The 13876-nt window shown below is 37.2% G+C and overlaps 1 protein-coding gene across 2 annotated transcripts in view; it reads left to right on the forward strand.

Annotated features, from left to right (window-relative positions):
* LOC106879521 (uncharacterized) overlaps window positions 1-13876 on the forward strand; it is an 84461-nt gene that overhangs the window by 56072 nt on the left and 14513 nt on the right. For both annotated transcript variants that reach the window (XM_014929143.2, XM_014929144.1), the window contains exons 6-9: window positions 2387-2508; window positions 4680-4785; window positions 6080-6261; window positions 9246-11279. In XM_014929143.2, the coding sequence (XP_014784629.1) occupies window positions 2387-2508; window positions 4680-4785; window positions 6080-6261; window positions 9246-11279 (2444 nt within the window). The remainder of the gene's footprint in view (window positions 1-2386; window positions 2509-4679; window positions 4786-6079; window positions 6262-9245; window positions 11280-13876) is intronic.

Here is a 13876-nt window from a genome sequence, read left to right on the forward strand (position 1 = left end):
TGGCACATGAGATGCACCATTTTGAGCGTGGCCGTTGCCAGTACCGCCTGACTGGCTCCTGTAGGATTTTCGAGCGAGATCGTTGCCAGTGCCCCTGGACTGGCTTGTGCGGGTGGCACATAAAAGACACCATTTCGAGCGTGGCCGTTTTCGTGCGGGTGACACGTAAAAGCACCCACTACACTCTCTGAGTGGTTGGCGTTAGGAAGGGCATCCAGCTGTAGAAACTCTGCCAAATCAGACTGGAGCCTGGTGTTGCCATCCGGTTTCACCAGTCCTCAGTCAAATCGTCCAACCCATGCTAGCATGGAAAGCGGACGTTAAACGATGATGATGATGATGATGACGACTATGGTTTCATTTGGCTTGCCGAGTCTTTTCAAGCACAGCATATCACCAAAGTCTTATATTTAATTACTTTCAGGATCCAATAGAATAAAGGTATTTTAATAATAAGTATACCAAGGTAAAATCAAGGACAACATACCCATGTATTAACAGTGTGTACAGACACTCATGTACTTATTAGAGAATATACTGATTTGTCCTTCTGTTGTGCATACATCCACATGTACAGACCAAATACACTCAACGTATATGTAAAATCACACAAGAGTATACTCCAGCATGCAGTCCACAGTCCACTGTAGGCTGAAGATCCAGTGCAGGGAAGGTTCTGAGTGTGGTGTAATATAAAGTCCAATTGTGTTTTATATATATAAACTCACACACATACGCACATATATGATGGGCTTTTGTCTATGAAATTCAATCAGAAGGCATTGCTGATCCTGGGGCTATAGTAGAAAAGAACTTACTCAAGGTACCACACACCTTGGAGAAGTGGGACTGAACATGAAACTACGTGGTTGCAAAGCAAGCTTCTTAATCACATAGCCATGTCTGTACCTGTACAGCCATGCCTGTATCTGTGAAATAAAAAGAAAAATTGCATTTGGGAAATTGATACATCATATTAGGAAGATGAAATACATATTTTATTATAGTTTTAAACCTTCCATTAACAACAACCCCAGTAACTACAATTATAATTGTAGTTTATGCTTTTAATGCCATATTGTGTTGAAATACACTATGTTTGTTTTAATTAATTTTGAAAATAATAAAAAATTTATTAAAATAATTTTGGAATTCTTATCTGGTGTTTAGAACATAAATTAGGATGAAATTTTGATGGAAGGTTTTAATTAAGATCATTTTAAAACAGGGCATTTGTATAATAGAACTAAGGGTAGTTTCAGATGGATTAGTATCAAAATGGTTAAAACACTAATTCTGTTTCATAGAGCTGTGGGTGGTTTCAGGGTGGTATTAAATATTTGTATATTTTAGGACATGCATACTTCTGTGCAAAAATGCATATACTCAATGCACACGTGTTAGGGGTATATGCAGTTTGTTATAATTGTGTTGGTAAGTCTGATTATTTTTTCAAACCTTAAGGGTTTCTCTGGTCAACTGGATTCATTGGTGAGTTTGAAACCATTTCAGATTTAATACCAACTGCATAAATCTTATAGTCATGAAGAAATAATCAGGTTGACCAACACACACACACACACGCACATGCACACACACATGCACACACACACACACATGTACACACACACATGTACACACACACGCACATTTACACGAACACACTGCAAAAAGGTGAAGAGATTTTTGCAGGAGTAAATTTATTTAAAAGAAAAAGAAGAAAATGCTTTGAAACCTTTATCATGGATAAAAGAAAGAAAGTATTTACATATATATATATATATATATCAAAGAAGCTACTGGTTTCAATTGCTTTGAAAGATGATTTAGTCATGCTGAAATAAAAATAATAAATAAATTGCAATAAATTATTTGTTCATGATATCAGTTCTGGAAGTTTGCATTTTTTTTATAAACATCATGTGGTGCTGGTATTTTGTTTCCTTCTGATTGTTGTTGAGTTATAGTTGTATTGATAGTTCAAGCAGTGTCAGTTGTCCTTTCTCATTAAGGGGTGACTATCAGAAGTAGCAATAGCTGTAATACTAGTGGCTGTAGTAGTCATGGTACTGGCTGTGTTACTCTAACTAGTAGCAGTAGTGAAAGCTTCAACAAACATTGCAGTAGGAGTGGTGGTAGTTCTCTCCCTTCCTCTCCTACAGTTATTTAGAAGTGGTCAGTATTTGGTTATGAACGTTGTATTTGTTAAGGTGTTGTGTAATTGCGAGAGAGATATTGGATAAAAATCATAAAATTAGGTTGTTTCTTACCAATACATGTGTATATGTTCACTGAGTCCTATTTGTCTGTACAATTACCTTAAAATAACCTTTCTTTAAAAGCTAAGAAGCATGCATTATAATCTTATATTTTCCCTATATCACAGATTCTTGATATTGGTAGTGCATGTCGCAGTAAAGGTTCTACAGGTGCCAATCCAGATTCATCACGTTCTCATGCTGTATTACAGCTTCAGGTGCGAGATGGCTATGATGAATATTTTGGTCGGTGAGTGATTTTTAGCAAAACTTTTGATTATGCTATTGCTTTCCCGACTATTTTTTAACTTTAAAACATTTTCCTTTCTAGTATCATCATCGTTTAACGTCCGCTTTCCATGCTAGCATGGGTTGGACGATTTGACTGAGGACTGGTGAAACAGGATGGCAACACCAGGCTCCAATATGATCTGGCAGAGTTTCTACAGCTGGATGCCCTTCCTAACGCCAACCACTCAGAGAGTGTAGTAGGTGCTTTTACGTGTCACCCGCACAAAGGCCAGTCAGGCGGTACTGGCAACGGCCATGCTCAAAATGGTGTACTTTATGTGCCTTTTATGATGATGAATAACGTTTTTGATATTTGCATATGGGTTGTTCAAACAATTAATTTTTATTGTAAGCATGGCAGTTTGGTCAAGAAGTTTGCTTTCCAACTACATGGTTTTAGGTTCAAACCCACTGTGTCGTACCTTAGGCAAAGCTTTGTATGTGGATTTTGCAGACAGAAACTGAAAGAAGCCCACTGTGTATGGATGTGTGTGTGTGTGTGTGTGTGCGCGTGTGTGTGCGTGTGTGTGTGTGTGCATGTGCGTGCCTGTGAGTGTGTGTGTTTGTAATATTTCCCATGACCAGAATTGTATTATACAGACTGGAAATGAATGGCATTGCTTGTATGATGGTGATACTCATTTAAAGCCATCATATGATGTCAAAAAAGGGCACACACAAGCTTACAGATACTTCCACTTAAACATTATTTAGGCCAGACAGGGTGTTAATGTCAGAAGCATCCAAGCAGATGGATTTATTAAACTCTCCTATTCCATGGGAGAACTATATTGAGGAGGCCTGTGAGTGGAAGGGATCAAAATATATCGAGCTAGTGGTATTGTGTCAAAACAATGGGTGATGTGAGCAACTTATGATCTCATTGAAGTGGGATGCAGAGGTTTCATTGGTTAGTCCCCTCTGCAAAGCTGTCAGCATGCTGGGTGTCACAGAATCCACTAGATAAAAGGCCATTAAGTTGGTTACAGAGGCAGCTGAGATTGCTTCAAGGTGGTTATGGATTAACAATAGATAGATTAGTGCTATCTCATGTGGTGCCACCTGGATTCAAGTTGGACCTTGTTCAAGCCCAACTGGGTTACCTGGGTGAAGATGACTGATTGACAAAAAATACAATACATCTGCTGACTCTTGGTAACATCACTGATTGTATTAGAATTAGAATTTTATATTAGAATTTTGCCATGCCTCAAAAAAAAAAATATCTTTCATCAACACTGAGCTAAGTATTCTGGAGGTAAGCACTGAGATCTTATTTGTTTCTCTGGATACATTTCATGATCTTATAAAAAAATCTTATTATTTTCTCATTGTCATTTCATTTGTAATATATTTGCATGCCATGGACTGCTATACATTACATAAAGATGAAAAGAAAAAAAAAAAATTTTAAGTGTACAGGTGTGACTGTGTGGGGAAGAACTTCACATCTCCACCATGTGGTTTTGGGCTCAATCCTTGTAAATGTTGCCTTGAACCAGTGTTTTCTCCTAAAGCCTCAGACTGAAAGAATCCTGTTTTGTGTGTGTGTGTGTTTGTGATTATATTGACATCATGTGATAATTGTAAACAAGCATCACCTTCAATTTTCTGTGGACATATATTTGACCATGGAGAAACTTGCTTGGAAACTGATGAGGGTTGATGACAAGAAGGCCATCCAGCATAGAAAATCTGCTTCAAAGAATTCTGTCTGACTCTTTTAAGAATGAAAAAGCAGATGTTAATATGAAGAAGATGATGGTAATATATAATGTCTCACTAAATAATTGAATGATTGTTTAAACAAATGACGTTAATGTAATGGTTGTCAGTAAGTGTAACTTTTAACTCAGTAACTATTTGCTGGTATCTTTATAACTGGGTCTCAAACTTTTTAATTGATTAACTATCTAATGAATAATTCCTTGACTAAGTGTTAATAGAATTAAGTGACAGTTGTCTAAGCAACTGTCATTGTTACTCTGTGTGAGTGATTGGGTGACTGATTCAGTAATTCACTTATAAAATCGTTGTTGTTCCTACTCAAATTACATGAATATCTGAACATTTGTTTCATTGAGACATTATATAATGGTCACTGTGGAGAGATATTTTCCCTTTTTTCAGGATCTCTTTTATTGATTTGGCTGGCAATGAACGAGCAGCTGATGTCAAAGATTCAGATAAGCAATCTCGCAAAGAAGGAGCTGAAATCAACCAGAGTCTGCTAGCAGTAAGCAACAGTGACTTATCTTAAATCACAAATCTTCAATACAGTGGTTATTTAACATATCTCATCAAATAATGTCACAAAAATATAAGAAGCTTCTTATCTTCCAATATTTTCATTAAAACTGATTACCTCAATAATTAATTTTAACTTACACTTAAAGACAATTATATTAAACTGGCTACCATAAAATTGTGTAGTATTTCACTACCATTTATTACTGAAATAATAACTATACCACGTTAACTATTTAAACTCACTGGGATGATGACTGTGGACCTATACTGTAGACAAGAGGATAATTGATGAGTGCTGGTAAAAATATGTTATGAGCTGATGGCTAAGATTTCTTATGATAGAAACTGACTGAGGAAGAGTTAGAAAGAACTTTTGAGGTCAGATCTGAGAATATTGGGCTTTACAAATGAACACTTGAGCTCATGTATTGTATAGTTAATAGTAAAAATATGTTTATACTTTTTAGTTTAGATTTTAGAATTTTTTTTAAAGCTTTTCAAAATGACTTATTTTTAACTTATTGTTCACAACATTTATACATAGTGTTTGGGTTTTTTCTACATCAGAATACAAAGTTAACTTTAAAATGTGATGATATTCAATTCTGTTATGTAATGTCTTCATTAAGTTGTAAATTATTCATTTACACAGTTTGTCTTTCCTATGATATTGTCAATTGATAATTGAAACTAGGATTTTATATTTAGTTTCCATAAAACATAAAACAGTATTATGAACAACAATAGCAAACTATTACCAAATTAACCATAGATTTTAATTTTTTTAATAATTAATCCTTACCTCATGGAAGACAAATATTAGCCATTCCAAAATACACAAAGACTGTTAACTTTATTTCACTAGGTTGCAATTGGTACAATGAAAATTTTGACACCAAATAATAAATGTTTAAGTGAAGTTGATATCTTTGTGTGTTTTTGAATAATTTGCTGTAATTGTTTTAGTTTCAACACACAGTCTCAGATCAAATCACTTACCAGACAAGTATATCTCCATATTTTTTACCTGATTGAATTAACGTAAAAAATTATTTCTTTTGTGCTGAGGGCTATAAATTAGAAATATGTTCTCACACCAAATCTGTAAACATGGTTTCCATCCCCGATTGAAACTTGTTACACTGTAGCTATATTGATAATAACTAATAAGTAAAGCCTGATTAACAATATATATTTCCTTCCATTAAAAATATTGAGTCCCCTTTTTTTTTTGTGTTTTTCTGTCCATATAAGAAACCAATATTCTTTTATATTCTTAGCTAAAAGAATGCATCCGTAGTTTGGATCAGGAGAGCAGTTTTACTCCATTTCGTCAAAGCAAGCTGACTCACATACTGAAGGATTCTTTCATTGGAAAATCCAAGACCTGCATGATAGCAAATATCACCCCAAGCCAGAGTGCCACTGAGTGTACACTGAACACACTTCGATATGCAAACAGGTAATTAGTCATGTGATGGAATCTTGGATAAGGTTGTTGTTGTTGTTGGCACTCCGTCGCTTACGATGTTGAGGCTTCCAGTTAATCCGATCAACGGAACAGCCTGCTCGTGAAATTAATGTGCAAGTGGCTGAGCACTCCACAGACACGTGTACCCTTAACGTAGTTCTCGGGGATATTCAGCGTGACACAGAGTGACAAGGCTGGCCCTTTGAAATACAGGTACAACAGAAACAGGAAGTAAGAGAAAGTTGTGGTGAAAGAGTACAGCAGGGTTCGCCACCATCCCCTGCCGGAGCCTCGTGGAGCTTCAGGTGTTTTCGCTCAATAAACACTCATAATGCCCGGTCTGGGAATCGAAACCGCGAGTCTGCTGCCCTAACCACTGGGCCATTGCGCCTCCACCTTGGATAAGGTACATTATCACCTTTATGTTTTATCTTTTACCTGTTTCAGTCATTGGATTGTAGCCATGCTGGGGATTTAACCAAACAAGTCAACACCAGTACCTTATTCTTTTCAAAGTTTGCTACTTATGCTATTGATTTCTTTTGCTGAACCATTAATCTAGGGGGACACAAACAAACTGGCACCTATTAAGTTGTGGTGGTGGTGAAGTAAACATAGGCATAGAAACATATGAACACATGCGTACACACACACACACACACACACACACACATTAGGCTTCTACATAGAAGGCGCATGGCTCAGTGGTTAGAGCGTCGGGCTCACAATCATGAGGTAGTGAGATCGATTCATGGACTGGGCCATGTGTTGTGTTCTTGTGCAAGACATTTCATTTCATGTTGCTCCAGTTCACTCAGCTGTAGAAATGAGTTGTGATGTCACTGGTGCCAAGCTGTTTCAGTCTTTGCCTTTCCCTTGAACAGCATCGATGGCATGGAGAGGGGAGACTGGCATGCATGGGTGACTGCTGGTCAACTACCTTGCTTGGACTTGTCTTGGAAGGTAACTTTCTAGGTGCAATCCCATGGTCATTCATGAACAAAGTGAGTCTTTACCTTTTACATAAATTCCAGCTACTAAATCCACTCAAGGCATTGGCTGGCCAGAGGTTATAGTAGAAAGTGTTGCACAGTGGGACTCAACTAAAAACAATGTAATGGCAAAGTGAGCTTCTTAACTACACAGCTACATTTGCACCTGTGTTAACTGAAATATAAGAACTTACTTCGGCCAGAAAATATTTCAGCCTGCAATAGTTGCTGAGACTCTATATGGTTCAAATGCAGCCTGAAATGGAATACTGCTTCTATATCTTGGACAGTGTCGCTGCTGAAGACATTGATGTCTCGTGGTTTAGTGGTGAACTACAATTGTAAGATTGTGGTTTTGATTCCTGGACCAGGCGATGCATTGTGTTCTTGAGCAAAACACTTCATTTCATGTTGCTCTAGTCCACTCAGCTGACAAAAATGAGTAACCCTGTGATGGACTAGCGTCCCATCCAGGTGGGGAATTTATACACCATGGAAACCGGGGAACCAGCCCTTATGAGTTGGCTTTACTCAAAGGTACATAGATATATTGGATTGCATTCAGAGTAGGGCCACTTGATTAATAGGTATTCAATCAATAATGGATACGCTCTTGCCTCTGGTTCACAGAAGCATTGTCTCCTCTCTTTGTTGTTTCTATCATTACTATAATGGCCTCTGTTCCTCAGAACTGGCTGGTCTTTACCTTCAGTACTTAGGCACCCTTAGCCTACTTGTCTCTCCATCTCTTGACACTCTAGCTGTTTCCAACTTCTTGGCTTCACACTAGCTGACATCTCCAGTCCTTACTTCCCCAGAACATCATACGTCTGGAATTTTCTTCCAGCTCATGTCTTTCCTGCAGTTTGTGACCTGCAATACATTAAACAGAACATTAATGGTATCTACCAGGTTGGTCTTAAAGGATTGGCAACAGTCAAGAGCAATGACCTTTACTTGAAAATCAACAAGTTAAAAAAAAGGTTCTGAAGAGAAACGGTACTAAGAGTGGAAAAAATAATGTTTAAGAAATGTTCATATGAATGCATTAACTTATTTATGCTTATGCTTGCCTTATCTATGGCAGACACTGTTTTTCTTGTGCATGTGTGTGCAGATAATAATGAAAAAAGGATAGATAAACATACATAACCTATATAAGCTGCACCAGATGCCATCATTGAACTGTGCCTATGACTTTAGTTATGCACATTGAACATTGTGCATGACTAAGATTATGTGAAGGTGTGTATTCTTGCTGTTGTTGTCATCGTTGTCGGCGTTGCTGTCATCGCCGTTGTCCTCCTCCGTTACAACTACCACCACCACCATCACCACGAACATTGCACACACGCACGCACGCACGCACGCACGCACGCACAGGGATTTCAAAATCTAGGCAAATACTTTATAAACACTGTGTCATAATCTCAACATGGCTAACTATATCAACCAGTAGGAAATATACTACATATAGCTTTATTAATGCTGGTGGCATGAAAAAATTACCCAGTACATGCTGTAATGTGGTTGCCATTAGGAAGGTCATTCAGCTGTAGAAATCATGCCCAAGTAGACATGGTGATGATCTGCATCTGGCTTCTTTCAATTTCCATTTACCAAATTTCCCTCGCAAGTCATTAGTCAGCCAGAAGCCATGGCTAGAAGACACTTTCCCAAGTTGCCATGCAGTGGGACTGAACCTGAAACCAAGTAGTTGAGAAGCAAATTTCTCATCCACACAGCCATGCCTGCAACCTCAGTTATTTTAATCATCATCATCATCATCGTTTAACGTCCGCTTTCCATGCTAGCATGGGTTGGACGATTTGACTGAGGACTGGTGAAGCCAGATGGCTACACCAGGCTCCAATCTGATTTGGCAGAGTTTCTACAGCTGGATGCCCTTCCTAACGCCAACCACTATGAGAGTAGTGAGTGCTTTTTATGTGCCAAAGTAAAAAAAAAAAATTTTTTTTCCAGAGTAAAAGAAATACGTCCTGAATCAAGCAGCACCCGAGTAATGAGGAAAAAATCTGTTGATGCAAATTCTGGCAAAAATATACATGCTATGGCTGGTGCATCACCTTGTATTTTCCACCCTTCCAATATAGTTTGTTCATCAACTCCTATAAGACGACAGTGTTCAGATAATATTTCTTCTGAACCACCAAGAGCAACAGAATCTCCAATATTTTTTGATCCCAATGAAAGTCCAGGACATGGACACCGTATTCCTCACAAAGTTAGAAGCAGGTTTAATATTCTCCCTGACAAAATTACTATCTCTAAGTATGTTCCACCACAAGATAATTCCACAATGGCACAAATACTTGACAGGAGTTTTTCTTCTGATATAGAATTTGAAGATTTTCTTGAAGAAAATTCTGGGAAGAACTCTAAGGTGAAGAATTTAAATGAATATAGTGAAAATGAATTACTTACTTCTGATTTTAATTATGATTTGAATGATCTCAATAAATCTGCTGAATATGAAAACTCCAACATGAAATGCGAACATGCTGGAGATCAACAAATACAGGTACTAGAACTTAAGTTGAAAAACAGTGATATTGCTTCTTCATTTACTTCACAAAATGTTGTCACATCAGTGGCACGGACTCGTAATCATTCTGACCCTGGTGTTTCCTCTACTCAACTGAATACATTGGAGGATGGCAAAATAAAAAGACCATTTTCATCTGATTTTATACACTGTTCAACAGAAGAGAATTCTGATGAGGGTGTTGACTGTGAATACTGGTTTGGTAGTCCGAAAGAGATTCAAAGATTTGAATCACCACTTCGTTTTGATATGGCTCAAAATGAGGAATTTGATCTGTCATCTATTACTCATATGAAAACTGTATTTCCTTTACCACCGACTTTGAAAACTAAATTCTGTGATAATAATAAGCCAATGACATTGAAGAAAGATCAGGAATCTGTAAGAAAAAATAATGCATTCAGTAAAAATTTAGTCAAAAAAGTTCAGCCAGTTAATGTTAAACAAACAGAAATAAATTGTTTCGGAGATAGTAGAGAAGACTTGTTACAAAAGAAAACTAATTCATTAGCATCAAATCGAAATATATTCTCTGATGCAGCAGATCAAGATTTTCAAACACCTTCTTCAGATGATAGAAAAACTAATTATGTTAATAGCTGTATGATTTCTTTTAATGTTCCCTGTACAGTAAGCAACACAGCAGTTCCGGTCATTCCATCACAGACTGATGATTCAATTTGTACTTTCGATAGCCCTGTAGATAGTTCTACTCCAACTAAACATCTTGAAATGCCCACAGCATCTAAATCATCTTTAGCAAAGGAGCTGGACTCCCATACTATGAGTGATGCCCTTGTTTATAGCTTTTGTTCTCAAGATGGTGAAAAAGTTGAAGAATATTTCCTATGCTCAGAACCAAAAAGTTCTGATGTTGCGATTGAAAGTAATTCAAATACCATAAACTCTGCAGACAATCCTTGCTCTCAAACAAACCTTCACAATATTAAAGATGATAGTGATAAGTGGGGTGTATCTACTTCACAAGTAGTTGAAAATAAAGAAGAACTATGTAATAAAAGCCAAACTATGTTGAAACAAAATTCATGTCAATTGATACCTAAAACATCAAGTGATTCTTTCTTTAGTCAAAATGGTTCCACTGCAAATGTCTGCTGCTATACTTCTGAGACTGATTCTTCTTTACGTCTTCCCAGACAACACAAAAGTGATTTAGAAGTTGTAACAGTAGACACTTCGTTATCTGAAAACAAAGCTTGTGCTAATATTTATTGTGAGGCAAACTCTTCTGCACAAACAGTTTTGACTTCAGTATCTAAGAAAAGACTCAAAACTGCTTTTTCTCCAAGTAATTCACAACCGGTTTTGGATTTTACCTCTTGCAAAACTAATGGCTCTTGTTCCAACCAAACGACACTTCCTGCACCTGTCTTACCAAGTGGTTCATCAGTTTCAAGATCTGGACAAGAAATCATTCCTAATGAAATCCAGTAAGTGAAAAACAAACTTCATTTGTAATATCCTCCTCCTCCCATCCTCCCCATCCTCCTCCGCCCCCACCATCACCGCCACCCCTCCACCTCCGCCTCCTCCTCCGCCTCCTCCTCTGCCTCCTTCTCTACAGCTAGACACCTGTTCCTATTCCTCAATCCTATTTTAACCTCTAATCACCTGGCATAAAGCCACCTCCACTCAGTTAAGGAATCTTGTCTTACAAGTTACTTGGTGACTTCACTAATACCAGTGCTACAAAAAAAGAACATATGGCCATAGAAACCATGTCAAAGCAGACACTGGAGCTTGACACAGTTTTCTGGATTTTCAAATCCTGTTAAACTGCCCAGCCCATGCCAGCATAGAAGACAGATGTTACGTAATGATGATGATGATATTGAGGGGTATTTTATTTCTTGTCAACTCATTTCCCTTATACCATTCTATGGATTTTTGGATCATATTTAGTGTTTTATTGTAGCAACAGATATTATACTACTAATTTATCAAGTGAGAGGGAGAGAGAGAGAGAGACAGTATATTACTAAAATGCTGAATGAATAGTAATTATAATAGATAGTTTATAACTATTACTAGGACTGCCATTTCTTCTCAATTACAATCTCCTACTTGTATTTTTTAATCTGGCCTTGTACTAAAATTAAAAAAGAATTATTATTATTATTATTGGTTTCAAATTTTGACACAAGGCCAGCAACTTTAGGAAGGGGCTAAGTTGATTAAATTGAGCCCACTGTTCCAGTGGTATTTATTTTATCAACCTTGAAAGGATGAAAAATAAAGTTGACTCTGGCAGAATTTGAACTCAGAATGTAAAGATGGTGTGCTAACAATTCTACTAGCTCACCACCCTAATTGATATTATTATTAATAAGGTGGGAGGTTGGCAGAATCATTAGTACATTGGACAAAATGCTTAACAGCATTTCTTCTGACTCTATGTTCTGAGTTCAAATCCTGCTGATTCATTTTTTTATCCCTTCAAGTTTGATAAAAGGAAGTACCAGACAAGTATTGGGGAGTGATGTATTTGACTTTGCCTCTCCCTTCAAAATTGTTGGCTTTGAACTCTGCAGTGGACTGGCATTCTGTTCAGGAGAAATGTTGTGACCTTGGTCACTTATATACCGTGGAAACTGGGTAACTGGCATTACGAGGGCTCAAGACAAAAAAAAAAAGAAAAAAAGATCCATGTGGTTTCAGAACTGAAAGCTTATGGTTGTGAAACAAACTTCTTAACCACACAGCTAATACCTTTTAATGATAATAATGGTAAATTAGAATTTTCCCATAACATCTCAATCAAGTGGTTAATCACTGGAAAAAAAAAAAAAAGAAAAAGAAAATTGCAATAATAATATATCTGAAACCAGAGTTATTTGGCAAATTACGGAAGGTTATAAGCGAAAACCTTCATTATTTATAGTGTAATTTGGCTAAAGTTGATTGATTACTATTTATCAAACAAATTATTATGGTGATATTGTTTCTCCCAATATTTGGCAGTTAATGTAGTGAAATATCATTGTCTCTGTTGATGTAGCGAGTTTAGAATTCTTTGCTTTTAGTCTTTTGATGTTTTTATTGATTGTCACTTTTATATACACTCTTGTTGACTTCATCTTCTCCACAACTTCCCTGTGAAAGTTGAGAAAACATTTAAAATTCTAATGTATAAAAATTACTGAGCAGCTCAGTAGTTAGGGTAGTCTGCTGTTGACTGTTGTGTAATTTTTATCCAAGTTTTCCTCTCTAGCTTCTGACTACATAGGTACGTAAAATAATAAGTGTAGGCAGGTTATATAGCTTACAAGTATATCTATGGTAAAGAAGCTTGCTTCCAAACCATATGGTCTTAGGTTCAATTCCGCCGCATGACACCGTAGGCAAGTATCTTCTACTAAAGCTTCAGTTCCACCAAAGCCTTGTGAGTGGAATTGGAAGATAGAAACTGAAAGAATCCTGTCATATATTCAGGCCAACCAAAACCTTGTGAGTGGATTTGGTAGATGGAAACAGAAAGAAGCCTGTCGCATATATATATATATATATATATATATATATATATATATATGTATATGCATTTGTGTCTTTGTGTCAATGTTTGCCCTTACCACTACTTGACCACTACTGTTGCTGGGGTTAAATCCCTGTTACTTAGCAGTTTAGTTAGAGTCCAACAGAATAAGTTGCAGGTTTAAAAGAAATGATAAGTATTGGGATTGATTCATTTGACTAAAATTCTTCGAGGTGGTACCCCAACATGGCCACAGTCTAATGACTGAAACAAGAATAGCCTGGGCCAAGTTTAGAGAGCTCTTACCTCTGCTGGCGACAAAGGGACTCTCACTCAGAGTAAAAGGCAGACTGTATGATGCATGTGTACGAACAGCCATGCTACATGGCAGTGAAACATGGGCTGTGACTGCTGAGGACATGCGTAAGCTCGCAAGGAATGAAGCCAGTATGCTCCGCTGGATGTGTAATGTAAATGTGCATACCCGTCAGAGTGTAAGTATCTTGAGAGAAAAGCTGAACATAAGAAGCATCAGTAGTGGTGTGCAAGAGAGAC

Source organism: Octopus bimaculoides, chromosome 2 (assembly GCF_001194135.2).
Source record: "Octopus bimaculoides isolate UCB-OBI-ISO-001 chromosome 2, ASM119413v2, whole genome shotgun sequence".
Lineage (NCBI taxonomy): Eukaryota > Metazoa > Mollusca > Cephalopoda > Octopoda > Octopodidae > Octopus > Octopus bimaculoides.